This window comes from Neodiprion virginianus, chromosome 3 (genome assembly GCF_021901495.1).
Source record: "Neodiprion virginianus isolate iyNeoVirg1 chromosome 3, iyNeoVirg1.1, whole genome shotgun sequence".
Classification (NCBI taxonomy): Eukaryota; Metazoa; Arthropoda; class Insecta; order Hymenoptera; family Diprionidae; genus Neodiprion; species Neodiprion virginianus.
The window spans coordinates 6627114-6653949 of record NC_060879.1 but is presented as its reverse complement, the minus strand read 5'-3'; the positions used below and the strand labels follow the sequence as shown (position 1 = coordinate 6653949).

The 26836-nt window shown below is 33.2% G+C and overlaps 1 protein-coding gene across 4 annotated transcripts in view; it reads left to right on the top strand.

The window, feature by feature from the left end:
* LOC124300833 (unextended protein) overlaps positions 1-25779 on the top strand; it is a 50682-nt gene extending 24903 nt beyond the window's left edge. The window contains exons 2-14 of one of the 4 annotated variants that reach the window (XM_046755248.1): positions 11422-11719; positions 11934-12071; positions 12571-12726; positions 13383-13571; positions 13767-13940; positions 17413-17584; positions 18094-18285; positions 18538-18684; positions 18785-18916; positions 19037-19306; positions 19417-19655; positions 20202-20441; positions 22086-25779. In XM_046755248.1, the coding sequence (XP_046611204.1) occupies positions 11422-11719; positions 11934-12071; positions 12571-12726; positions 13383-13571; positions 13767-13940; positions 17413-17584; positions 18094-18285; positions 18538-18684; positions 18785-18916; positions 19037-19306; positions 19417-19655; positions 20202-20441; positions 22086-22253 (2515 nt within the window). In that variant the 3' untranslated portion in view covers positions 22254-25779. Of the gene's footprint in view, positions 1-11421; positions 11720-11933; positions 12072-12570; positions 12727-13382; positions 13572-13766; positions 13941-17412; positions 17585-18093; positions 18286-18537; positions 18685-18784; positions 18917-19033; positions 19307-19416; positions 19656-20201; positions 20442-22085 lie in introns of all 4 variants that reach the window. The other 3 variants (XM_046755249.1, XM_046755247.1, XM_046755250.1) reach the window with 3 other exon arrangements.
* The last annotated feature ends 1057 nt before the right edge of the window (positions 25780-26836 follow it).

Here is a 26836-nt window from a genome sequence, read left to right as displayed (position 1 = left end):
TGTCAACCGTTTTGAAAAATGTAGTTTTGAGAAAAACGCGTGTAAAGTTTCGAGTAAAATATTCGTTCCAGCCGAGCCAGTATTGAAGACGTGTCACTAAAATAGCTATATCTCTGAAAATAATTGAAATTTTGACTTGTCCTTTTAAGGACACATTCTTGAAAGGTTAAGCTTTGAAAATATAAAAAAAAAAAAATCGATTTTTTCAAATTTCTACACTAGAATACCCCCTTAACACGGTATAAAAATGGGCGAGTCTGCTCGGTCGGCAACAGTAGGAGTATTACGCGACCTTGATATAATTCTTATCCGAGTGACCAAAAAAAAAAAAAAAAAGTCGTGAACAAACGAAATAGATTTTAACGATTAACAGTTAACTATTGGGATCTATTATTCGTCACGATGTGTTCGCTACCGGATGCGGCCGGTTATTAGACCGCGTCATTCACCGCAGTAGAATTACCGCGCTGCTATGCGTACAAATGTTTACGATAAGATCGCGATTACACACTTCCGGTATGTATCTGTGATGAAAAAAAAAAAGAAAATTAAAAAAAAAAAAAAAAAAACAGACACGCACAACGTGTATGCTGTATAATTTGAAACATCGGACCACGAAGATCAACGAGCAGACGAATCGCTTCATTCAGCGAGAGGAAAAAAGGAACGTGTTTGAAACAAAAACATTTATGCACATATTTAGAGCATGAAAGAAAAATTCAACGTAAAGTGAATAAATTTTCGTTGCTAATTCTTGCTGAATTTTCATTTTCCTCGTAATCGTCAACCGAAAAATCAGTTTTTTTTTTTTTTTTTTCTTCCTCCTCTCACTTCTTACGCATTATTTATTTATATTGGTGATGAAAAAAATTCCCGCGACCTCTTGAAGCGAAGTTCATAGATATATGGTTATCAGTTGTTTGACGCGGTTTTAACGTCGCGTGATAAATCGAATTCCTGTCATCGGGAATAAATGAGATATTAAAGCACGAGTCGTGAATTAGGAAAATTGGTTGGCCGAAAATTTATACCTTTGATTCATTTTATTACCAAATGAATAGTACTTCCGGTATTTGTAGAATTATTATATTCGTAAGCTGCAAAGATCTGTTCGAAAAATTTAATAAATACAAAATATTGGAATTGTAAAGGAAAGTTTCGATGCTCGACTTTTAATCACTTCGAAACTATTGAAAATCTGGTCGATCTGTTCGATTTCACTCTTAGACGGATCATTTTATTCAGAATAGTATTTTCGACAAAGTCACTGAAACAGATTTTTTTTTTTGGTTTTATTTCATCACTGCATTACTCTACAAATTTTTTAAATCCATCTCAAAGACACCTCAATTCATTCTTCTGAAGCAAGAAAAAACGTTCCGTTTTCGAAATAAAATATTTTCACGCAAGATTGAGAGTACAAAAAGACGTTGTTTTTCTCTTTCTATTCTTTGAATCGTGTCTTCTATTTTCATACATACCTGTTCAAAATTTATTCCAACAAACATATCGCGTCTCTGAATTTGTAACTGATTTTTCAAAATTCTTTCCCTAATCTCAAGACAATCTCACGATTTTTTACAATATTTTGTTTGCAATACTTTTTTTTGTTTGTAGTTGACACGCTGCCCGCTGTATTCCAAAATTTGAAAAAAAAATCGGTCAAACAAATCGGAGATGCGATATTTATTATACTGTAAATAGAATCGAAACAGGTATAAAACAGTAAATAACAATTAAAAATACACGAAAAAACCGTCCGTCGACTCTCAATCTTGCGTGAAATAGTATTTATTTCGAAAACGTAGATTTTAACAAACTTTTTCTCTTCTTTTTTTTTTTTTTTTGTTAATTCGTAAAAAAAGTGAATTCGAGTGTTTTTCGAGATGGGTTTAAAAATTCGTCGGGGTATAAAGGACGGGTGGAAAAAAAGAAAAAAAAAATTTAAATATCTTTCGACAAGCTTTCAGCGGTCCTTCTTACACAGGGAAAAATCCTTGACGACACAAAATAAGAAATTCATTGACAACGGTCTGCCGATTTGGCTTGGAATGTCCCATACGCGTTCGGGCGGATATGATTCGCAGATCGATAGTTGTAATTTGGATATCGCCGAGGGTGTGCCGGCCTTTCCTGGGCACCGTTTCGATTCAGCAACCCCTCCGCACCCTTTCATCGGCCGTGGTTTGGTCAAGGGCTGCTTTTAATACAGCCTTAACCCAGTTGCCCTTTCACCTTTCCGTACGATCTTCATCTCAGCGCCGTTGCGAAGGTCGAGGTTGAGGCTTCGTTGTACGTTTTAAGGTCACGGTGTGGAATTCTCATCCTCGTCATGCTTTTGAGAAGACGATAAATTGCGGAATTCAACGAAAGAGCAACGAAATTCCTTACTAATATTTTTATTTTATATATTTATTCGCGGTTTGTTACGTAGAATAAGTCAAAGTCTAACAACGCAATTTTTTTTTCACATCAAATCACGCGTATCAATAATTTAGTCTAGAGTTTATTACGCTGTTTGGATGTATTTATATAAATTTTTCATCTTAACGAATGTTTTTAAAAAAAAAAAAACAAAAAAAACATCGATTCTGGGATACGAAAAATTTTGGGTCAGGGGCCAAATTGTTTTGAATTTGATATTAGAAATAAAGAAATAATATCGTAAATTAATTTTCACGTAAATCCAGCACAGATTATTTTACAATATTCGTCGTTCTGAGTCAAGTTAGAAAAAAAAAAAAAAAATACTCCACAGCTTTTTTATCTTAGATTTGAAATCGGTGAGATAAACAAAAAATAATATATCTGCCCGTGAGAAAATACTGATGGATAAAATGTTTTGTACTATATAGAATATGACAGTTTATTGGTACGCAAATTTGAGTTAATTACATGGAATATAATTTTTCACTCGAAAATTAACTTTCGAAACAGCGCAGCGGAGAGAAAGAAAACAAAGAGAGAGAGGGAGAAAAAAATGTAACATAAACAAATTGTGTTTTTTTCATGAAGTATCAGATGCGATATACGTTATATTTTTGATGGCATCAAGTAAAAAGAAAAAGACATTTTTTTTTCTTTCTCTTTAATTCTAACGCGACACCTTTTGATCTTGCTATAAATTTTCGCGGGATATTTGGCGGTGTATGTATTGGGAACGTATGAAGCAATTGGCATCGCGGAAGTCGACATTCTTGACGGGAAGAAAATATATTTTTCCGAAAGAGGTGAATCAAGATACATCCTCGTTCATTTTTTCCATGAACCATTTAACGCGATACATGTCTACACTGGCATGGAATCAAAAATTTAACATATATCGCGTTAAATAGTTTACGGACGAAAGGAATCGAATATTGCCAATTTTTTTTTTTTATACGTTTCCAACACACTGCCAAATATAAAGTTTTTTTTTTTTTCTTTGAAAATCGCCTTTTTCACGCCATCAAAAATATAACATGTATTGCATTAAACGGTTCATGGAAAAAGATGTCAAAAATTTTTCCCGATCTTAATCTTCCGCGACATTATAACGGTTCGAAAAAAAAAAAAAAAAAACGTATCCGAAACGAGTAAATTAGAAAATGTAAAAAAAATTCACAGAGAGTACCTTCAAGTAGTACTTGACATGTTATCAATTATGGAACAGATCCGAGAGGATGAACAAAAAGTCACTGAGTTGGTGGAGAACGCCTCATATACATATATATATGTATATATATATGTCTATATATGGACGATTCCCGGGGCGTAGTAGAAAAGTTCGGATTGAAACTGGTAGATGCGACTCTCAGTCCACCCCGAATCGATATCAAAACCGGGTAAAAAGTAAGGTTTCGGTGATTGCGTGGGTGTGCAGAAAATACGTGTACATATGTACATATGTATAAAAGTATATTATGTGAAAAGCAGTCACCATGAATCGCTGTACAAGAACATATATATATACATATATGTGTATATAGGCTTAAGGTTTAGGAATTTTCTCTTTAGCCTTGATACCGAAAATCGGATTTTCACGATGGGTGAATCGCGTACGATGGACAAATATAATATCATCGTGAGATGTTATTTGGAAATGATGCGTGGAGACGCGTGGGCGGAAAATTTTGGCGAATTTTTAGACAGTTGGTTTTTTTTTTTGCACATCTCTTGGTATTTTTACAATCATTGCAGGTGTTTGGAAAAATAAGTTTCATGCAATATTTGAGTGTTTTAAAGAAGACTGATTTTATTTTCCGCAAAAAACGAGTTCGAGCTGTGAATCTTATAAACGGGTGTTAATTAACGAAGAATTTATTGGAATTCCATGATGTTATCGATAAATGATGAAAAACGCGTTGAAATCAAAAATGAAGATCGAAATGATTGAAATTGAGATCGTTTTTTTTTTTTTTTATTTTCTTTTTCACAATGTAGTATTTATCATCGAATGTTAACGAACTTTTCCAAGTTTTCTATCCTGAAAAAAGAGAAACACGTGTAAACATCGGAGAGGAGTGAGAATGAAGTAAGGTTATTGTAACGAAGCATAAACATTTTTTCTAAGCAGGAAAAATGGCTGATTCGTACCTTCGCGACTTTCCGAAATTTAGTAACCATTTTAAACAAAATATACGCTTTATTCTGATGAAGCCAACTCCTTGAAAGTCATTCTCAAATTCTTTTTACTGATAATTTTTCACTCGACTTGAATTTTGCGACGTAATGAAATCTTATATTCAATCTAACGAGTGAAACTTTCGTTTCGAAAACCAAAGTTCTCGGTGTAATTTTGTTCTCATTTCTAATTTTTTAGATTATTTAACATTAATTTTTTGTGCGCGAGAAAAAATATTTGTGTTTCTAGAACAGTCTCAAACGTTATGCAAAAAAGTGTACGTAAAGCTAAACACCAATTATTGCAAAGCCGTGAATTTGAAAAATATTCGGCGTTCACTGCCGTGGAAAAATTATGAAAATTGTTTAAAAAAATCAGTTATTTTAGTTGAAATATACAGAATGAAAATAGGTCGGAGAAGGAATAATTTCCTAGATTTAATTCTCTGAAAAAGATGTATTTTTAATTATAATATTAAAATAACGAATTGTTTGATCGATCGTTTTATCTTCTTCGCGTGACATTACGATTGATCAAAAATTTATACAATCCTCGGTTCTTTTGCGATTCGGATGTTTTGACAAATTTACATTTTCCTGTTGTTCAGGGTCTTGAAGACGTGGAAAGTTTCGCAAGAAATACTTTATTATACGCATGCAATGCGCGGCACGTTGGTTTTGAAAAGTGTGCTACTGTATTAAAAAACAAAATATAACCAACGAGTTTCCGGTTTTGCAAATGTCAATACACGTGTAGATCTTTGAGTAACTTTTCTATTTGTTTTGTAACTTTTGTTTCGTATTTTTTACAAACAAAATGCAAACTAGAAATTCAGAAACACTTGTTCAAGATATCGATAAACTTGGCAATATGAGAGGGGAAAAAGGTTCTACCGTAATCAGATAAACGCGTTTATTCGAAATGAATAAATAATTACTCAACGTAAAATCAAATAATTGGATGTTTTAATTGATAAATATGAAATACAACAGATTCACAAAAGCTCTCAAGTCCACATTATTTCATTATTACGGGTTTACAATCGGTTATGGATTTTCGTAATTTTTACAAATTTCGTACAATTGCAGAGATGATTTTTATATCGGCGTAACGTACCGTTTTATTAATATTTAATTACAGTAGCCGAAAATCGCTAGAATTTGAAGGCTCAAGGTTACACAATTTACGACGAGTGATGATTCACGGTTTTCACTTCTTTCGAGTCGTATAACATTAATTAGCGTCCGCACCACGTGACGTCAATTGTCCTTTATTTAGCTTGTTGTTTGATAATTGATTTTCATTGATCCTCCATGGTTATATACTTTGACTTGTTTTGCGGTGCGGAAAAATACCGATTTTCAGCCTCTGTCTGCACCGAGAGAAATTTTTAGTTTTGGAAAAATTACAAACGCAATTTTTTTTTTTTTTTTCACTAGAACCATAAATTTTGAAACAGTTCCAGGCAGAAAATTTGTACGATTAGTTTTTTCAAATGTAACCAGTGAATACAGAATTAGTTAGTTACTATTCTTTTAAATTCCTAACTACTGGAATAATTTGATGTGAGGTCTTATTGAGGTGAAAAAAAAAATTATTTTTTTTTCGAACATCAAACAAACGAGTTCAACGTATCGGTAACCCGACGAATGTAACAATGACAATTATAATTACACTAAATAGTAACTTTTGACAAGTTTTCCTTTAATTTCAACAGCATTTAAACCGTCCTAACTGCAACGATAACAATTTTACTTGAATTTTGAAAGGTATAAGGTGTAACAAATGAATTTCTTCTCAGTACACGTGCGAATTGAATTGCAAAAATGATACCGAATATCGAACCAACCGCTTCAACAATATTCGGCGGGATATATAGATTCGAGACTTGAGTTTTGCTCTCATTCTAAAGCACTTCAAACGTGCTTTCATTCTATAAATACATACTTTATTTGGCAGCGACGAAAAGTTCCGTTCGCGTTTATTGTCGGTGAATATACATGTATAACGTACGTTGTATATATATATATATATATATATATATATATATATATATATATATATATATATGTATAAAAATTTTCCCAAAAATGCAACACTACACCAATTTTTACGTAGCTAAATTGGTAAAAAAAAACAACTTCGCCTAGCCTTATTTATTCCTTTTTTTTTATTTTGAACAAAAATAACAGAACATGAGTAAAAAGTCACTGTATTAGGAATTTTGGGCGGGAAGAAAAAAAAAAAAATTAATTATGTAGGCGTAATATTATGTACATATGTTGTACTTTTAACGTACGTGAATCAAGCGATCTTTAATTATTTACCGATACTGGAGTGTATAATATTATGTAACCGAGTTTCATTATTTTTCAATATTTAATTTTATTATTTCTCTACCTGGCGAACTCTTTTTATCACTAGGTGAGATTGCTTCGTTTCGGTTTATAGTTGTTTTTTTTTTTTCTAAATCGTGAAATCTGTTTCTTCGACAAAGATTTCGTAAACGTTTGGTTCAACGTTGCGATGATATTTTTTTTTTTTTTTTTATTACAAATGACACCGTTCTTTCACATGATTCGTGAAAATTTTCCTGACATTCTTTAAGTCAGTTGACATATAATTCACAAATTTACAAATCACGATTCTTCGGATTTCGAATTCGATTTTTCGTGTCGCGTATCTCACCTGATCCCCTGTTATTATAGGAGTACGCATGCGGTATTCGGGATCTGAAATTTTGCCAAGTCTCGGAAAATTACTCGAGGGAAAACTTGTCGCGGACTTACCTCCAGTTTCTAAACGGTACATCATACTTGAATAGCGAATTTTTATCCCATTTTTAACCGGAAGTTCCGGATCCTTAAATACATTATTTTCACATGCGTATAAATATACATGTATTCGAAATAAATACTTGACCTAATATTTTGACACAGCGTTTGTTTGCTCAAGCAAAAACCGACGAGTCGTAGTAAAATTCGTAATGTAGTAAAGTTGACGGTATTCGGGAATTGTGGCTGTAACAGTTTTGCTCCAACACTTTGAGAGTACGCGTAATGTTGTTTTCTGAAATTAATTGTAAGCCCTGACAAAATTTTGACATGTGTAGTAAAGTTTTAAACAAAATATACGCTTAAATATTTGTATATCTGCAGGTTTGTCCAAGTTAAGTCGATTCATTGATGTATAAAAGAAATTGTCATTGGATGCGGGAATTGTTTCTCATTAATTCACATACGAAGTGGTTATTTAACGGTCGAATAGTCCGTCGGGTGCTACAATTCAATGGGCATGCACTACGATTCGAAAGAAATTATTTGCCAGGGCTACCAACCGTCATGAACGTAACCTAAAAAATTTTAACAGTTATCACTGACAGCTGTGAGATTACTTTGAACTTTTAGGGAATTTATGAATGTTGGTCGCCCTGAAAAACAACTGATCTCGGATTTTAGCGCATGCGCATTGCATGTTTGTGAGAAAATTTTGATAGTATATTTAAAAAAAAAAATAAGGAAATATTCGTAATCATGTATATGAGTAAATATACAATCGTTCGATGTCACAGCGGAAATTGATTTCGTCAAAACAATAATTTTTGTCAACGATTAATTATTTTCACCGCCTCTCAGCGACTAGGCATAATTGATATATATATATATATATATGTTTGTTTATCTGTTAGCCGGGTTCATTCACTGCCGCTTTCATCTTCGTCGTCTGTCGCAACAATTATAATTGCTCATTTCATTCATTTTGTGCGTCTCTCGATATTTAGGTCGTTGGCTCGTCGTAATTCCTATGAAGACGCGTTGTTAGCAGCCAGCTGTTTCACTTTATACTGACACATCGTTTGGTCAGATCGAATTTGTCGAAGCTTGTCTTCTTTCCCTTTGCAGTAAACAACAAAGGAAAACAAGCAAAAAAAAAAAAAAAATGAAAAAAAAAAGAAGTAAAACTAATTTCGTAAAGTTTTAAAATAATTTTCTACCCAACTTCGAACACGACTATTGACGATTTTAACTTGATTACATTTTATGTGTGTATACTATGTAGTTCAAAAATCTTTGCTTTATAGCTAGGAAAAATTATATATTTTAGGCTGATACGCAACACGCCTTATAACTCTTAAACAGCTTACGTAATAATATTTACATTTTCTTCAAAAATAGCCCAAGTTTGCAAAATGGGAAAACTCTCGGGTTATCGGAGAGATTCCAAACTTTTTCCCATAGGCGCGGAAATTCAATCCTTAAAATTTACTCATCGATTATGTGTTATAGGTTATGGTGATATTTGAGCTTGAATAAAACAAGGAAAGTGAGAAATTTTTCGCTCCGTGCCATCTAGCGACTAGGTTCGTAACTTCGGTACGTAAAAATGCGAAAGATGGTCGAATCTATGCTCCGCTCAGAAATTGTACGAAATATTCGCAAGAGCAGAGCGTGGTGCTCTGATATATTGGGAACGGTAAGACCTGGATGTCTAAAACTTTAAAATCGAAAACTTGGCAGACGTTCAGGTGTCAATACCACGCTGTGATAAACGAAGTGAAAAAGGAAAGAAAGAAGAAAACACATACTAAGTCAAATCAAAACCTTGGCCTCAACTCGCATTCAAATTTCGGGGAAGAAAGAATTTTCTTGTTATCACATACCGGTCGATTTTGACAAATTTATTTATCTCCGACATCTAACTCATTTTAAACATTATTATTATTAAAGTTATTTTTATTTTTAGTAATTAGTCATTGATTTTCGAATACAATGTGAAACTGAGTCACACGATAGTCGAATCTTTGTAGTACTTTGGCAAACAGGAATAATTTATGGAAATGAAAATTCGTAAATAAACTCGCTTGACGTTTTTATTTCGATCGAAGGAAATTACGATTGAACGCGAAATTTCAAGTCTTTACGATCATTAGAATCATTTAAATATACAATCAATTATCTGCTTGGTTTTGCATTGTAAGAAAGTAATCACCAGGTATTACACGATTAACAATAAGAAGTTTTTTATTACACGTTATACGTATCTTGCTGTGAATATTGAAAATTACATCAAATTTGAGAAAACTTTTCATATGTATGTGTAATCGTAAAACAGACGTATAATATACTTTATACTTGATGAAATGAGAGATTTTACAACCTCGTTGAACGAATATACATATCGTAAATCACCGATTCCGTACGCGTACGTTTTGTATACGTATATATGTATATATATCAGGGTGATTCAGAAAAAAAAAATTTTTAAATAACTGATAATCAATTTTTGCAACAATGAAAAAATCGTACACTTTAAAAAAATTTTTAGCAGAAATCTGCTCTGAAATTGTTTTTCTCGTTTTATTATTTTTTTTTTTATTAATGGTAAAAGATAGTTTTTTTTCATTGTTGCAAAAATGAATTATCATTTATCATCTATTTAAAGTCGAGTATATGCTTTACAAAAAAAAACTCATGTACACTTTTTTATAAGACCGGTAGTTACGCTATAACATTCAAAAAAGATGAAATTATAAGTAACTCAACTTTTGACAGGCTGTAACTTTGACACAGTTTGTTTTACGAAATTTTGACAAGAGACCTTTTTTCTAGAGCATTCAATTTCCTACAAACATATGTCTTTAGATTTTTTGTACAACGCTTCGTTAGCTGGTTATAAAAACTATAAGAAGCAAACGACATTTTTCCTATGTTATTCTTATGGAAAATCGAAAAGTGCGATGAGCCACCCCTAAATATTAATATTAAAATCTAAAATTTTAACTGGTGTCTTTGTATACCTAAATGAAACTTTTGAACCTGTTTTGAACCCTAATATATATACACACACATGTATACACGAAAAATATTCAAAGTTTTAAGGGATTCGCGAATAATTGTGTAAAATATATTTGAAGCATTTGCATGCAGCCGATCGTTGAATCGAAATAACGTTATTTCCAACCGTTCGATAAATGTGCCACAAATAAAAGTCATTATCTTGGATGTGATTTCTCGCGTGTCAATGTAACGTGATAATTATAGATAATCTTTTAATAACTCTGCACGTTCTGCGTGTAGAATATACCTGTATATGTACAATGTATGAAGATAGCAAATAATGCTTATATCTATAGAAGTACAATTATAAAACCACGCAGATGTGTAATCCAGCAGAAGGTGAAAAAACGAAGTTTGTTTCTATATTTGACCAACCGACTTAGTCATCTCGATCTAACATTGTAACAGATCGATTTACTCGTGCAAATTAATCGTTGTTAGAAAGAAAAACCTTAAATTGTTCTTGGATTTATTTTTAAACGATCACATGCGTAGATCCGTAACTAGAAGAGATGGACGAATATTGAATATTAGTTTCAATGCGTAGAACAAGATCGACTATATTTCAAATTTTTTCACACGATACTTTAGTTAATAATTATTAAACATTAGGGTATTTCGTAACGTACTTAAAAAAAAATTTTGCAGCAATTATTTTCCAACTTTCCGATTGAATGGATCTAATTCTTCGACTTTAACTCTCATTGTCGGTCATCCTTTATATCGTAAATTTTTAATTTTTAAACATTATCGGTTATAATGTTAATTGTAATTTATAGGATAGAATATTACTCAAGCTGTAGAGTGGATTAAAAAATTTCTGCGCAATCGACTCGTAGAAATGAAACATCGAACCGACAAAAAGCTACAACAGTAAATTATAATACAAAAAGCAATGCTTCTTGAATTTGACAGATTGTCAAAATTGTAGAAACAATAAATTAAACGAATTAATATATAGCATTGTAAAAATTGTTGCAGCTCGCTCTCTCGAACAAAGCGGCAGGATGGGAAAAAAGTTGATAGCATACCTCCAGGCGCAGCGGAAACAGATTCACTTGGACCAGAGGTCAGAATCGAGGGGCTCAGGATTGAATCAGCCGACAAGGAGCCATTCATCTCTGAAGACGAAGACAAAGTGCCGACACTGTACGCCAATACAAATGCTGTTATTCGATTGTTCGGTGACGGATTGTCAAGCGAGACAGTGATTAGATTCACCGATGTCGCCGCTGATCGAGGCGAAAATTGCAACGAGTTAAAAACACCAGAATATCAGGTGAGCACCTTTAAACTTGTAAAATTAAGCAAAGTTGTTTGAGCAAAATTGTACGGAATTGGCACTAAAATGCTGATCTTTGATTATTTGTACAGAATTAGTTTGATTAAATTTGCCTGATAGTTGCTGGATAAAATCTTTCAAACGATCACGTTAATCTTGAAAGTAAAGTATCGTATCTAGTTCTTGATTTTTCTTATTCATATATTTACAGGTATATGCGCTGGGAAATATCACCGGATTGATAAATGTTAGTTTTCCCCCAAATCCAACGAAGCATTTTTACATTTGTGTCAAAGACAGAAGTGATGCAGGGATTTTTAAACATCAGGGTCGTGATTCTTGGAACATAGTAAGTTACTCTACTCCTCGGAAATTCTACTTCTTTTACTGTAAAAAATACAGATGTATCCGGAATTTTTCTCGTTATATTAAAGTAATAATCGCAACAATACGACGGATAAAGCGACGATGCGTCAAGAATAACACGGCGAGAAGACCGCCAAATGAATGTTTCAGCAATTGTTCGTCATTGTGGCGAATTTGCAATTTACCATATGACTCACTGTCTTGATGAATTTCTATTAAGACTTACCCGCTTGCAATTTCAATTCGCCGCTAATGTATTTATTTTCACATAAAGATTGTTTTTAATGAATCTACAGATGAACCGAACTTGGAAAGAAAATTTTACAGAGTTTAATACTCGTATATTATAAATTTCGTATCTCGAAAGGTTCTTCTATTATTTCTTACAAGTAGCAACGATTCTTATTGTTTTTTTTTTACCGTACATTAATTGAAATAAATTTACTAACCGTCATCCTTAATTAGTTTCAATTGTCTTGCAGGTTGACAGTTACGAAAAAATGTTACCGCTCTGGCTCAGTATTTGTATAATCATATTCTGCTTGTCTGCTTCGGCCCTCTTCTCTGGACTGAACTTGGGTCTTATGTCGATGGACAGAACGGAATTGAAAATTTTATGCAACACCGGTACAGAAACGGTAAGACAAATTACGTTGTAACTCAAATAGTAACGATAATCGCAGGTGATGTAGTAATACGAATGTCTGAAGCGCAACTAACAGTATACTTCAGAGGGTATTAGAATAGATTAAAATAAAAAACTAATAGTAGAAAACAAACGCTCGATTGAAGTTAGTGAAAGTGAGCATTCATCTTTCCTGCTTGATTCGTCTACCGTATCGTCTTATGTAATGGAAATATTTGGAATACGTACCTTGTGCGTACGCGTGATACAGACCAACGAAGTGTGCACGACTCTTTTCATATTTGGCAGACCTTGAGCCGTGTTAACACTTGAACTTTGCTCGCGAAACAAAGCTGATGTATCAGTTGATGAACCGGAGCCGGTTGCTCCGTTAGAATGTAGTTACGTGTCAACTACGTTGAAACTTTTGAGAAAAATCTTCTAAATCTGCATTAAGGACATATTTTTTAAGGAAAATTATGTGTAACTTCACATCAATTACTCTTTATCCTGGATCGCATAATCGTTGGAAATTATAACACAGAAAGTTTTCACGTTCTTTTACCCTCTTAGAATTTTCACGATCGGTTATAAAACATCTATATTTTGTTCATAAAAAGAATTCTGATTCAAGTTTAATAGCGTAACAAAGATTTTACTTTTTCACAGGAACAAAAATATGCCAGAGCTATTCAACCGGTCAGAGAACACGGAAATTATTTACTTTGTTCCATTCTTCTCGCTAACGTATTCGTCAATTCAATTTTCACAATTTTATTAGACGACTTAACGTCTGGTCTCATTGCTGTGATTTTCTCTACTGTGGCAATCGTCATATGTGGTGAAATATCCCCCCAGGTTAGTGGCAATTTATTTCAAAACAAAGAAGAAAAATAATGAGTCGCTCTATTTCCTCTTTCCTAGCATTACTTCTTCTCTTTCCTTTTCTTTATTTATAATCTAATTTCTTTTCCAAATATCGCATGACACAACGTATATCTAACACGTTTTGTAACGTGATCGATTAACTTTTCTTATCCTTTTTCCTCTTAGGCTGTCTGTAGCAGACACGGTCTCTGCGTAGGTGCGAAAACTATCTACATCACCAAATTCACTATGATTCTGACCTTTCCGCTGAGTTATCCGATCAGTAAGTTCTTGGACTGCCTGCTCGGTGAAGAAATTGGAAATGTCTATAACCGGGAACGCCTGAAGGAGCTTGTCAGGGTAAGAATCAACAACTTTTCAATAAACCTACCGCAAAGATACATGATAAAAAACTTGGGAAAATCAAAAAAAAAAAAAGAAAAGAATAATATTACTATTAGCGTTAAGATTTAAAGTAGAGATGCGTATGAAATATACTTTTTTGAGCTGTTTATCGTAGTATAGGTTCTTGTCGGTTAGGCAAATTTTGCTTCTGATGGCCAGTTTCTATTTTTGGATCTTATTTGCGACATATTCATCACTGGTGTTATTAGCTCAAATGACCGCCGCACATTTGATCTTTATTACAGAATAGACGGTCGTTTGCGTGGCATTTAGCTTGATGGATACGCTTGAAAAATTCGCGGAGATTCGCAAACGATATTCAAGTTGAGTCAGAGTTTAAATTTGTCATTCGAAGTACATTTCACAATTGCATCAAAGCAATAGAAGATGCGAAATCCTGAGGTACGCAAAGATACGCAGTATTTCAATTTGCAACATTGTCTCAATGAAAGAGTAAAATTTTCTAGTAAGAGCTTATCAGCGACCAGCGGCTCTCAAATTATTCCAATTGAAAGATATTGCATCGTGATATAAGGTGTATCGTGTCTTTGCATGCGGCTTCGGTGAAGATATCTCTTAGATAAGCCTTTCGTAACACAATCCACGACACATGTTCCGCTGTTATTAATCGGTGGATTGGATCGATCATATTCATGTCATTCTTCGCGACAAAAATCAAAGTCAATTGATTTCCGACGGATTGGATGTATTGTGTAACTCGTTATACAGTTTCGTTGGCTCTAAAATTATGCATTCCTGCTTGAAGCTTGAGACTCATAATTATTAAATCATAAATTCAAGGTCGTCATGTCACACAATTCGATAAAGTATTTTTAACTCCCTTTCACACGTTGTTTCAAACATATTTGTTTCGTTTTACTCTCGCGATTAAAATGTAAGTCGAGGCTAATTATACATCATCTCGGTAACTAGATTTTGTGTGATGGTACCTCAAATAAGCAATCTTTAAATTTAGAATCGTGGATATATGGCTCTCTTCATCTCCTAGAACCAGGTCACACAAGTTTGTCAGGGAAAGCTCACTAAAAGCAAAGAGCTCTGCGATTTAGATTATTTATTCAGGTTTAATACCTTCGGATAAGGGTCTTTATTTTAATTATCCTTACAGTTCTTGTTTGTTAATTTTATAACTTGAGTCTCAACTCGAATGTATCCCATAATCATCTTACAAACGATCCGAACAATGTTCGAAAGCATATTTCTCTGTTTAAGCTTATATTTATCCAGTTTTTGGAGTAAGATACAGCAATTATTGTCTTACATCAGATTCACTTTAGAAAACATGCTTAGTCAAGATAGACTTTGAATTGTTGGAAGGAAGTTCTTAGGAAATTATCACTTTCCCTGACAAATTACAGCTTTCTTTGAGATGCGAGACTTTGTTTTTCAAAGTAAACCATCCGTTTCGAATGTATAAATCTCATCGGAATTTTCCATTGATCTGTAAACGATTATTTTCCTATCAGTCATTCAAATTTTACGCTCGTAATAACTTACAAATAATTTACCAGTTGTCAATTATTTTATGCTACACTACTCAGAATATTCCTTTGTTATTAAGAATCAAATTAAAATAGGCGAATTAAAACAAAATAAAACGATACATCTTTCTAACGAATCAAGAGTTGCGAATGTATGTGCAATTTAATAAAAATTTCAAGTTCAAATAATTAATGAGCATTTAAAAGCTGTCAAGGTCCCTCGGAATCTGAAACTACAAAGTATCGCCGCGTAATATGCAAATTATCTTCTACATGTAAATAAAATTAGAAATATCCGCCCAAAGTTTTGTCTGTATTCGCACGGTCATGTTAAGATGAAAAATATATTTTTTTTCTCATAGAGAAGTTCTATTTCTGGCACTTAGAATGCTGAACATGTACGTGAAGTTCTAAATTAGCATGGATTCTATTAAACTCGTGACAAAATTTTGTACGCTCTCTGATAGTCACGGCTTAGATTATACATATTTATATATGTGTATATATATATATAGGTACATATATTTAACGCACAGAATCATGTGACTTATTAATTAATCAATTAAAAATCTCAGAAGGCTATAGTATTTATCGATATCAGCGAGTATTGCAGAAGTAGTCTTTTTGACGTCACATTTTTTAATCAATAATACCGCCAATCAATTAATTAGCCCAACCTTCTATGTGACACAGACGATATAAATTGTGATGAAAACTAATTAGTGCTCATCTGAAATGTCGCAACTACGGGTAATTCCTATGAACGCCAAACTATTATCTTGTCGCGACCTGAAATAACTTATATATTTTCAAGCGTATCGGCAATTGACGATGCAGCAAATGATGAAAACGTGAATACTTATCATCGCTGAAATCAGTGTTCCACATTTTGAAAGTTTGATTGAAAACAGAGAGATCTAACGACCCTGAAGCTGTCAACTTTCGATAATCGCTTCATTGGTGTTTGCAATCAGATCCTTCTGAATTCTGATCCGATCTTGATAATTTCTCATTGATTCATGGATCCGATATGATAACAAATTAGAGTTGGGGATTGAGAAAGTCGGTCGCAGTTTCTGTCTAACTCGATATACTATAACGTAAAACTTGATTCTCGACTTTCTGTCCAATGTTTGATAAATAGTTATTGATTGAAATTAATTACAGTTGAGAAAATGTTTTTATCAATTTACTCCAAATTGCACCTGTGATGTCTTAAAATAATTAACAAGATATCAAATGTACAGTCTGGTTAAAAACGTTCAAGTTGATTACCTTCGATTATATCCCTCGAACATTTGTATAGCAATTTTTTTTTTTTTTTTCTCTGAAAGGATTTGATCGTTGTTCTGATCCAGATATCTTGCATAAAATTCTTTTATTGAATACTGATAAAATTGCGCTCCAAGGCTGGTTTTACCAACACTTGCTCAATGATGTGTCAATATCATTATCTTTCCGCATTTCAATGATCCGATAACAGAGAAATTGAAGGCTCGAATTTTGATAATCATCTGATCTTTGTATGAGTTTTATCATTTTTTATTAACGTCATTTCACAAGATAATGAGTAATGTTGACGACATCTTGAAAGCATGGAGTAATGATATAATTGGATATTTGAAAGGAAGAATAATCTATGTAAGCTTTAATATATTCACCAAAACTATGAGCAGCTTGTCGAAAATGTGTGATTCATTGTGTTTTTCATCAAATGTAAAATGAGTTTTACATAAAGAAAATCAAACACGCGACAGCTCGGCGTATTTTTTTTACGTCAATTCTATTTTGTATACAATGTAATATCACTTGGATTTAATATTTCAATTATAATACGAACATTATACTCAGAATATGAAATGTCTTATCTCAGTTAATCCCCTATCCACTTACTCATTCTGTCTGGCAATTTTATTTTGTTACAGATTACGAGAGATTATAACGACTTAGAAAAGGAAGAAGTGAATATCATTTCAGGCGCACTTGAACTCAGAAAGAAGACGGTTTCCGATGTGATGACTCGTATTGAAGACGTCTATATGCTATCCTATGATGCTATCCTAGACTTTGAAACTGTCTCTGAAATCATGAAGTCTGGTAAGCTTTTCAGATCAATATTAGAAATACATTTTAACCGTCACGAAAGTTTATACAGGCGCGTCAGTGAATCATTAAATCTTATGTTTAATTTTTTAAATCATTCAAAAGTTGGATCGTATTAAAGTTTTTCTTCGTATCGGACCTACTCTACTATCTACTCGACTGGCTGTGAGATAAGATTAATTAATAACTCAGTAAATCTTTATCTGTCTGGTATTACGTGATATTGTAACAATCCCTTGGAGAAAAAAAATCAAAATCTCAGTCGAGATGTAATTGCTATACCTATGACTTCGAATGACGATGAATTTTAATACTTATATCCATGTAGAATATCACATTTTATCAATTTTGTCAAGAATTCTACTTTTTCTAAGCTTTTTCATAGCTGAAAAATACCTCCATTGAATCAATACCATCAATTTTATATGTTTCCGAATAGTCCCAAATGATCAAGACCTTTGACCCGTCATAAATATGCAACAATATCTGTTTTCTTCCAACAGGATTTTCACGTATACCTGTATTTGAGGGCTCACGAAATAACATTGTCACCATGCTGTACACCAAGGACCTTGCGTTCATTGATCCAGATGATAACACACCATTGAAAACTCTGTGCCAGTTCTATCAAAACTCGTGTAACTTTGTGTTTGAAGATGTTACACTGGACGTTATGTTCAAACACTTTAAAGAAGGTAAAGTTTACGTACCGCGAATAAGGATGCTCTCTATTCCTAAAGACTATGTTATATCGTCCTCTACTGACAATGAGATTGATCGATTTTCACTTCTATTTTTGCCAATAACTTTATATATAATTCATTACCAAGCTGTGACCTAATCGCAAAACGAAAGATGATATTAAACGAATCGTCACATTTACAAAGATGTACGTAGTACAAATTTCATACACACATGTATCTATAACGGTGTGTTTCTATTCGCAGGACACAAAGGCCACATGGCCTTTGTTCACAGAGTGAATAACGAAGGTGAAGGCGATCCGTTCTACGAAGTAGTCGGTTTAGTGACTCTGGAAGATGTCATCGAAGAATTGATTCAAGCTGAAATTATGGATGAAACTGATGTGTTTAGTAAGTATACTGATGCCAGTATGATCATTTTTTGGTTTGAAATCTCTGTCGAGTTTTGTTACGCCTAATTCTAATTCACGTTACTTCTTTCTGCCAACAGCCGACAATCGAAGTAAACGAAGGAGACAGGCTAATCCGAAGGACTTCACTGTCTTTGCCGAAAAGAAAGAAAACCAACGTATACACATTTCACCCCAGTTGACCCTCGCCATGTTCCAATATCTTTCCACCAGTAAGCTTTAGCCTCAACACCTTCTTGGTTTTTGAATTATCTTTGAACATATATATTACCCACCATGTGCCATCAAATATTTGAAAAAAATCTTTTTTTTAATAACGTTCGTTTCAGCTGTTGATCCCTTCAAACCTGATACCATATCAGAAACAATTCTACGTCGCCTGTTGAAACAAGACATCATATATCACATAAAAATAAAGAATCGTGAAAAGGCAAGAAACGATCCAGCTACGGTAATTTATCAACAAGGCAAACCGGTAGATTATTTCGTTCTGATACTGGAGGGTCGTGTAGAAGTTACGGTCGGTAGGGAAAATATGATGTTCGAAAGCGGTCCGTTCACTTACTTTGGGACGCAGGCTTTGACCGCCAATATCGGCGTTGGTAAGTAACGACCTAATTAATTTTGGCAGCAGTATTACCTGTTAATTTGTCCGCAAGTTTATCTGTGAATTTAATAAACGTTTATCTACATATCTTTGTTTTGTCTACAGCAGCGGAGTCACCTATAAATGCAAGTCCGCAAACATTGGGAAGTATACAGTCGGTGAATCTAGACTCTATGCTGCGCCACACATTCGTACCAGATTACACCGTGCGTGCAGTTACCGAAGTATTCTACGTGAGAATAAAACGGTCTCTATATTTGGCAGCAAAACGAGCTTCGCTGTTGGAACGCAGTCAAAAGGATCCTCAACCTAGCCAGGATCAATTTGACGACGAAGTAGAAAAGGTATCGTCGATATTTCTTTTTTCGCTAGCTCACTCACGTGTGCAATTACCAGTAATTGCAGACAATTGCCTAATAAAGCGCATTATCATGATCATTGAATTCCGAAAAAACAACCATCTCTGCCGATTGTTACTAAAATTTCTTAAATTACATGTAAAAAAGTATGCTTAAGTTTTTGCCAGATTTTATAATATAACAATTAAGCCCACATAGTGCTTGATCATTTCCTACCAATTTTTAACCTTATGGTGTCCCTTTAAATACTCGTGGCTCTCTTATTTGTTTGTTGAAACTGCAACATTACACGCAGAAAACTGCAGATGTTGAAATGAACATAGACCGATTATTTCTTGGTCTTTGTTATATTGACTTACATATGCTTTGAGTTAATATTTGCTTATAATTTCTTGGATCCGCGCCCTTGCCAAATTTGAAGGCAAAAACGTGGAACCTTTGAATGGTTTCTGGTCATGGGTCAGTCCAGTAGTTTTTTTTTTTTTTGTATCACATAATGTGAGTTTAGAAAATATTCACATTTTCTTGAAGCTACTTCATTCACTGGACGAAGATGACCGAAGTGCCCCGGAATCACCAGTATTGTCGAGATCGAATAAGGAAAAAGAAAGAGATAAAGAAAAAGAAAAGGACAGTCATCAGACACCTCTGCATGTTGCTGCACCGTCGTCCCCATTACCAGTGAGTGCCAGTCCTGTTACGAATGCCAAGTTTATCTCACCTAAAGGGGGTCAAATTTACAACGGCGAGATCAAAGGTTCACCAAGAAAGGTCTGCTTCAGCATTTTCCACTTGTTTCGCTTAATTTATGACAAAAAAAAATAAAAAATAACAAACTTTGACGCGCACATGCTTACAGCTTAAGGGAGTGTCCTGGTCGATTTCGACGTTGATATATATATATAACGCAATAAATGCCATAACATCCTCATTCTATACGCCATTATAAACAAAAACAGTCCAACACATTTTCATTTGACGCAGAAATAAAGAAATGGCATGAATTCTACGAATTTGCTACTGCGATTTCGCAAAATCTGTAATTTCTTTACTTCTATCTCAAATAAAGATGTATTCAGTGTTTTTGTTCATAATTGTGTAAAGAATGGGGCTATTAAACTATTTTTTGCGGTTGAGGTACATTGACTTTAATATTTGGAGATATATACGTCACGTCGGTATCGACCAGGGCTGCCCTTTAAGAAGATGCTACAGTGAGTCCCTACCAACCGAGTAAAATTTCACTTATATCAGACCATCACATAAGCCTACGCATCACTGACACAAAAAAGCTACTAACAGTCAAAATAAATGAAATTTTACGTGGGCAGTATAGACTAATTATCACATCCTTCAAGCTTTTCAAGTCATTTCGAGTGTGGAGTGCCATAACCGATTTAACAGTATACATGAGAATTCATCCCATATTTTCTTAAAATGTCAGCCGGATTTGAAATTTTTTGTAATATGAGCTCTGTCATATGATAAAGTCTGCTCTGGTCATAGACAGAACTGATAAATTATTGTGTGCATCAATAATTGAATATTTTAAGGAATACCTTGAAGCTCGTTTCATAGAAAAATTAATCGATAAAAAATCTGGATGATATTTATTCAGACCTAGATGACTAGTGCACAATTCCAACAGTCCAATCGAATAGGGGTCCAACCTCGGAATGAAAAATAATAAGTTATAAACTTGCATAAATCTTTCTTTTCACATTTTATGTTAGTTACCTCAGATGTCTCATAGAGTCTCGTGTATGCAAGTCAAGACGTTCAAGGTCAAAGATCGCAAAAACCTTTTTTTTTTTGTAAATATCTTGTTTCCTTCGCTCTAAATAACATTTGAAGTTATTAGAAAAGTTGTACAGCATAAAATTCTCGAGAAATTTGATCCTAAGTCGTATTTTATACAATTGATCGTTCTTGAAATAGAGCGCGAAGAGTGGGAAATTTATGCCGATTCTTCTCGGTCATGCGACACAGTCCTCAAAACGCTACGTGCGATTGGAGAAACGTAAATACCATAATAATAGTGAAAAACAGTGACATTATACTCTGTCGATAAAAACTGACCATAGCATCCTCTTAATGCAGCATGGCTTTGCTACGAGCTTCAATTTTCTCAATACTCGCTAAATTTCCCAAGATCTACGCGCAACTTTGATTCATTGAAATCGAAAACAATTCCAGAGTTGGTAAACTGGTGTCCCAAGTTTGAAGCGATTGATATGAAATCTAACTGGCACAGAAGCAAATTTTTAACAAAAAGACAATGACTTGTCCGAGTGTTGGTACTGATTTTCAATGCGTAACATGTTACTGAACGTCTATAAAATTAGCACCACAAGTTTTGTCTGTCAATTTTTTAACATGGCCAAGTGTATTAATGTGTTTGAACATTTACAACAGATTCAGGAAGAGTCTGGTTCTCAGGTGCCAACGTCTGGTACGGATCTTGACGCAGAAATCCAGGCTCGACAGTTAGAAGCTCGTATTATATCTGGATTAGTAGCACAAGAACATGAACACGAACAAGAAGAAAGTACTAACTTGTTGCCTAAACAAGATCGTTCTTAACACATAGAAAACGGTCGAAATGGTTCGGCCGTAATCACAATCGACGAAGCAACGAAGAAGAAAGAAGGCAACGAGGAACACCAATTAGCGTGACATAACCCGAAAAACTAGGTAATTTGTTTATCGAATTGATCGATTGTTACGAGGCATGTCTAAACAATACAACTTCTATGTACTTAGCAGGTGAGAAAGTTCGCGCTGATCTCATTTTAATTTTGAATAATGCAGGCAAACTTTACCTAGGGGAACGCAAACTTACGGCCATAGTACCTATAAATCGTGTCTTAACTATTAGTCACTCGATTCAGAGAGAAAAAAAATTTATGCAGTAAAAAAAAAAATTATTATTAATAACAATAATAATAATAATATTAATATAAATAATAATAATAATAATAATAATAATAATAATAATAATAATAATAATAATAATAGAAATAAAGAGAAAGGAACTTTATCATTTAGTAGTCTTACTGCTGCTATATATTTGTTTGGTATTTCTGTATTTTGTATTCGATAATTTAAAGAATTCATTACAAGTATCTATATACATACATACATATATACATATGTATATGTATATATAGGTATAACATATACAATACGTATAGCATTTGTAAATATCACATCTTTTTACTTGCTTCAATCCCATTCTATTTATTAATAACAATGAATATGAATGGAATCGAAATGAAAAAGTACGGAGTAATTCAATAAAAACTTTTTGTTACTTAAGACTCTAGAAGAAACTGCAATTGACGATGTACAGTTTATAACATTATATTGTCAATATAGTTTATAATATACCAGTGAGTCAACATGAACGCTGCGGAAATGAGGCATATGCAGAAGTTTTATCGGAATGCAAAGACATTACACTTAAACTTATAAGTAACCAGGGATAATATTACGTTTTATTATCTAGAGAATTTTGAACAGTAGCACCAGAATCAGCGAATTTACGAATGAGCTTAGACTTTTAATTTTATATTGTATATTGTATTTTATTGAATTACTCCGCATGTGATGAAATATGACTTAAACATGAGATTAATGTATTTTCCATTTACAAAAGAAGAAAACGAAAAAAAAAAAAACAAATAACATTAACGAACCACCATCCTTTATTACGTTATGTCAAACACACAGCCTTATAATTCCACGGCTTGGTATGGCGCGAATATTGTATAAATGGTAATATTGTGTAATTATTTAGGGCGTAAAAAATCACAGAGTACGTTAGAAAGTGAGATGAAAATTGCGTAAGAAAGTTATCCCGACAGTTTGGACAGTTTCTTCATGCACATTATGTTTTTTGAATCGCAAAACTTTTTTTTTTTTTTTTTCTTTTTCTCATACAAACATCCCGGTATAACATCAGAACATGGTTTCTTGTGAACGTTAACATAAAACACATCACTCTTGCGAGTGCGACAGCATTTATCCCGACTCCATTCTCATACGTTTCTACCTTTCCTATATTCTATTATTGGGATTAGTAAAATCCTGTAATCACACTAATGAGTTATTCAGAATAATGAAATCATCTAATGCGAAAGTTATGTTGCAAATTTACGATATTACTTTCGGTGAGACTTCAAGTTTCGATGACATTCTAAGGACGAAATTCACAATATCGGAGCTACTCATAAAAATTGGTGCAAAAATTGTTGCTAATAAGGTAAAGAAATTATTTTTCACTGAAAATTGTGTTGCTGAGTCAAGGCGGAGGTGTTTTTCAAACTTTCGATCAAGTCATACATTCTCACTAATTCACCTCTCGTTAGAATGACATGATCACAAACTCGAGTATATGCGATCCTTTTGAGTTTTATTCACGATTATTCGTACATCGTATCAGCCCATCGACGTTTTACTATTGTAGAATAAATCTTGTCAATATTTTCTCACTTCAGTTTTTCAGTTCTCCGAATGTGTGATCCAGTGAATAATAATTATACGATTAACTAGAAGTAAAATGTAGACTTTTTATAGTTTCACTTTAATTCGCTTATGTACTTTTATAATTTTAAAGTTCAAACCTGAGATCCTGAGATTAATCCAAAATTAACATGTTTTTTTCTGATTTCGTAAAACATGTGATAGTATGCAGACACGAATAAAGAAAGTGGAAAAAGGAGATAGCGAAAGTGAAAGTCTATGGGAGGGAATAAAGAAAGGAGAAAATGAAATATCGGCACAAATAAAAAATGAATAATAACTGAAAACACTATTAAAACTAACTACTGCCATATTTTAGTATGTTATGAATTGTTGTTGTTTTTACATTGTAATTGTTAATTTATTGATAAATAGTAAATTATAACAGACAAAACAATCAGGCTGGAAAGTAGTTTTTGACTTATTGTATTGGCATCACAAAATTCTGTCCAATTGAGTTGGTTGGACAAAATTGTCGCCGATAAAACCTTGAAAGCTATCGCATATTCTGCTCCAAAGTATTGTCTGCGATAGCCCAGCAACATTGAAAGATCTTTGCGATCGAAAAACGAAAGTGCTTTTGTCTCGACAGTTTATAATTACTAATCAAGTAACAGTTTTCGACGATGCTACTCGTTTTATTATTTTATTTTTCTTTTCTTCAAGCTTGTTACTACCGAATGAGATGATCGGTTGAAACGTATTAACTAAGATGTATGAAACGCATGACAGTTGGTTTTTCACAGAGCATTTTCTTCCTTGAATAACAATATGAAATAATAATACTGATTGGTATGTGTCTGAGTGTAACTGGAAAAAATTATTAATCATTGCGCTGATCCAGATGATGCAATTTTCATTTTCTTGATTTTTCTGAGTTGTCCAGTGTTTTCTTTGCCAGCCAAAAGCAAAGGAGAGTCACATATTCTGTATAAACATACGTTGATAGAATTGGGGGAAATGTTAATACTGTACGTACTTATTACCATCGCAGTAGTCTATGTATGTTTAATGGCAAGTAAACGTTTAAATTTCAAATTTTATTCTCAGAAATTATGAAATCAAAAGTTAGAAATCGACAGATTAAACGAACCTCTTGAAACTTTATGCCGAATTAAATTTTTAACGGGTTACAATTTTTTTCTAGTAAAATTTATTACTATTATGTACTTATAAGGAATCATTTTATCTTTTATATTTTTAATATTTATCTGTTATAACCCAAAATTAAGGCTGTGCTATTGACTTTTAATGTTGCAAAATTTTAATGCGTGTTATATGCATGCAAGCAAGGTTTATGGTACTGTTAGGCAGGAGTGGAAAGAAAGAAGAAAAAAAAAAATGCTGATGGACGAAAAGAAGGTGAAAAAAATGGATTTTTGTGCAATTTTTTTAAGTCGGTAGCCTTATATCAGCCGAAAACAAAGTTTTGGTACGACACTTCGTAAGTACGGTACTTGGAATTGAAACTTGGCAAAAGTTTTCTTTCTATATCTTCTAACTCACATCGTTGAGAAGGTGAAATTTTAATGTTCAAAGTTTGCCGCGCATGTTATAATAACATGATCATGAAATGAAGTATAAAGAAGAACCCAAATTTCTAATGCAATAAGTGTTAAGAGAGTTGTATATGTATATTTACAGAGAGAAAAAGAAATAATTATATAACATACGTATGGTAGAATATATTGTTGCAAAAAATACTGTTACATAAAATAAAATCAAGTGCAATCAAGTACGTAAATATTCTAAATAACGTTTGCATGAAAAAGAAAAAATATCTTATGCTTCATTTATCAAAATACAATACGGTTTTTCTCTCCAGTTAATTCTTGATTCACATACCTACGTAGATTTGTATCTACATATAAATTCAATTCGGTCCATAAATATCCGTTTATGCACTACAATCCGAAGGTATTAGTATTGCGAAGTACATTGCCAACGTAAAATGATACCTTCAAACATAGTGCTAATAATTAATTCTGTAACTTGAAACGAGCCCGAGGAATAACAAATAATCAATAACTGAGTTTGTAATCGAGTTTTTTTTTTTTCAACCTGGTCTTTTCAAATTATCTCTTACGATAATTGAAATTTAATCGTCAATTAATGATATTGAATTACGAACGCTATTGCGAATCCCTAATACCCATTCCTTTTTTTCAAATCTCACCAACTGCTATGCCTTAGTTTCACAATCAATTTATATCAAAGATCTGTCAAACAAAACTACAAGTTGCAATTCTTTGTACGTATGTAGAAACAAATATTTATTCAACCCGAAGCAACAATTGTACGAGCAGCCTTCGCAGAAAAAGAGCCAATGTTTTATGAAAACTTGTATTCACTTGCTAAATCTACTGAGCAATAGTTTTGGTTTTATGGAGTACAGGCTGATTATTATTACCAATGTTCTGAGTTTTACAATAAATGGAAAAACTTTCCGAGTCGTCGTTTTAACCGTCATGCTTCTGCATGCAGATAATCAATGAACATTTAAAGGTATAAATAATTCATGTCAAAGGTAAAGTTGTAGTTATTGAAAAAAAAAATTATTTTCCTCTTTATTTAATTTTTTTTTTTTTTTTCTTTTTTGTTGTCGATATAAAAGGTATTGTTGTTGCGATTAATGTTAAAAT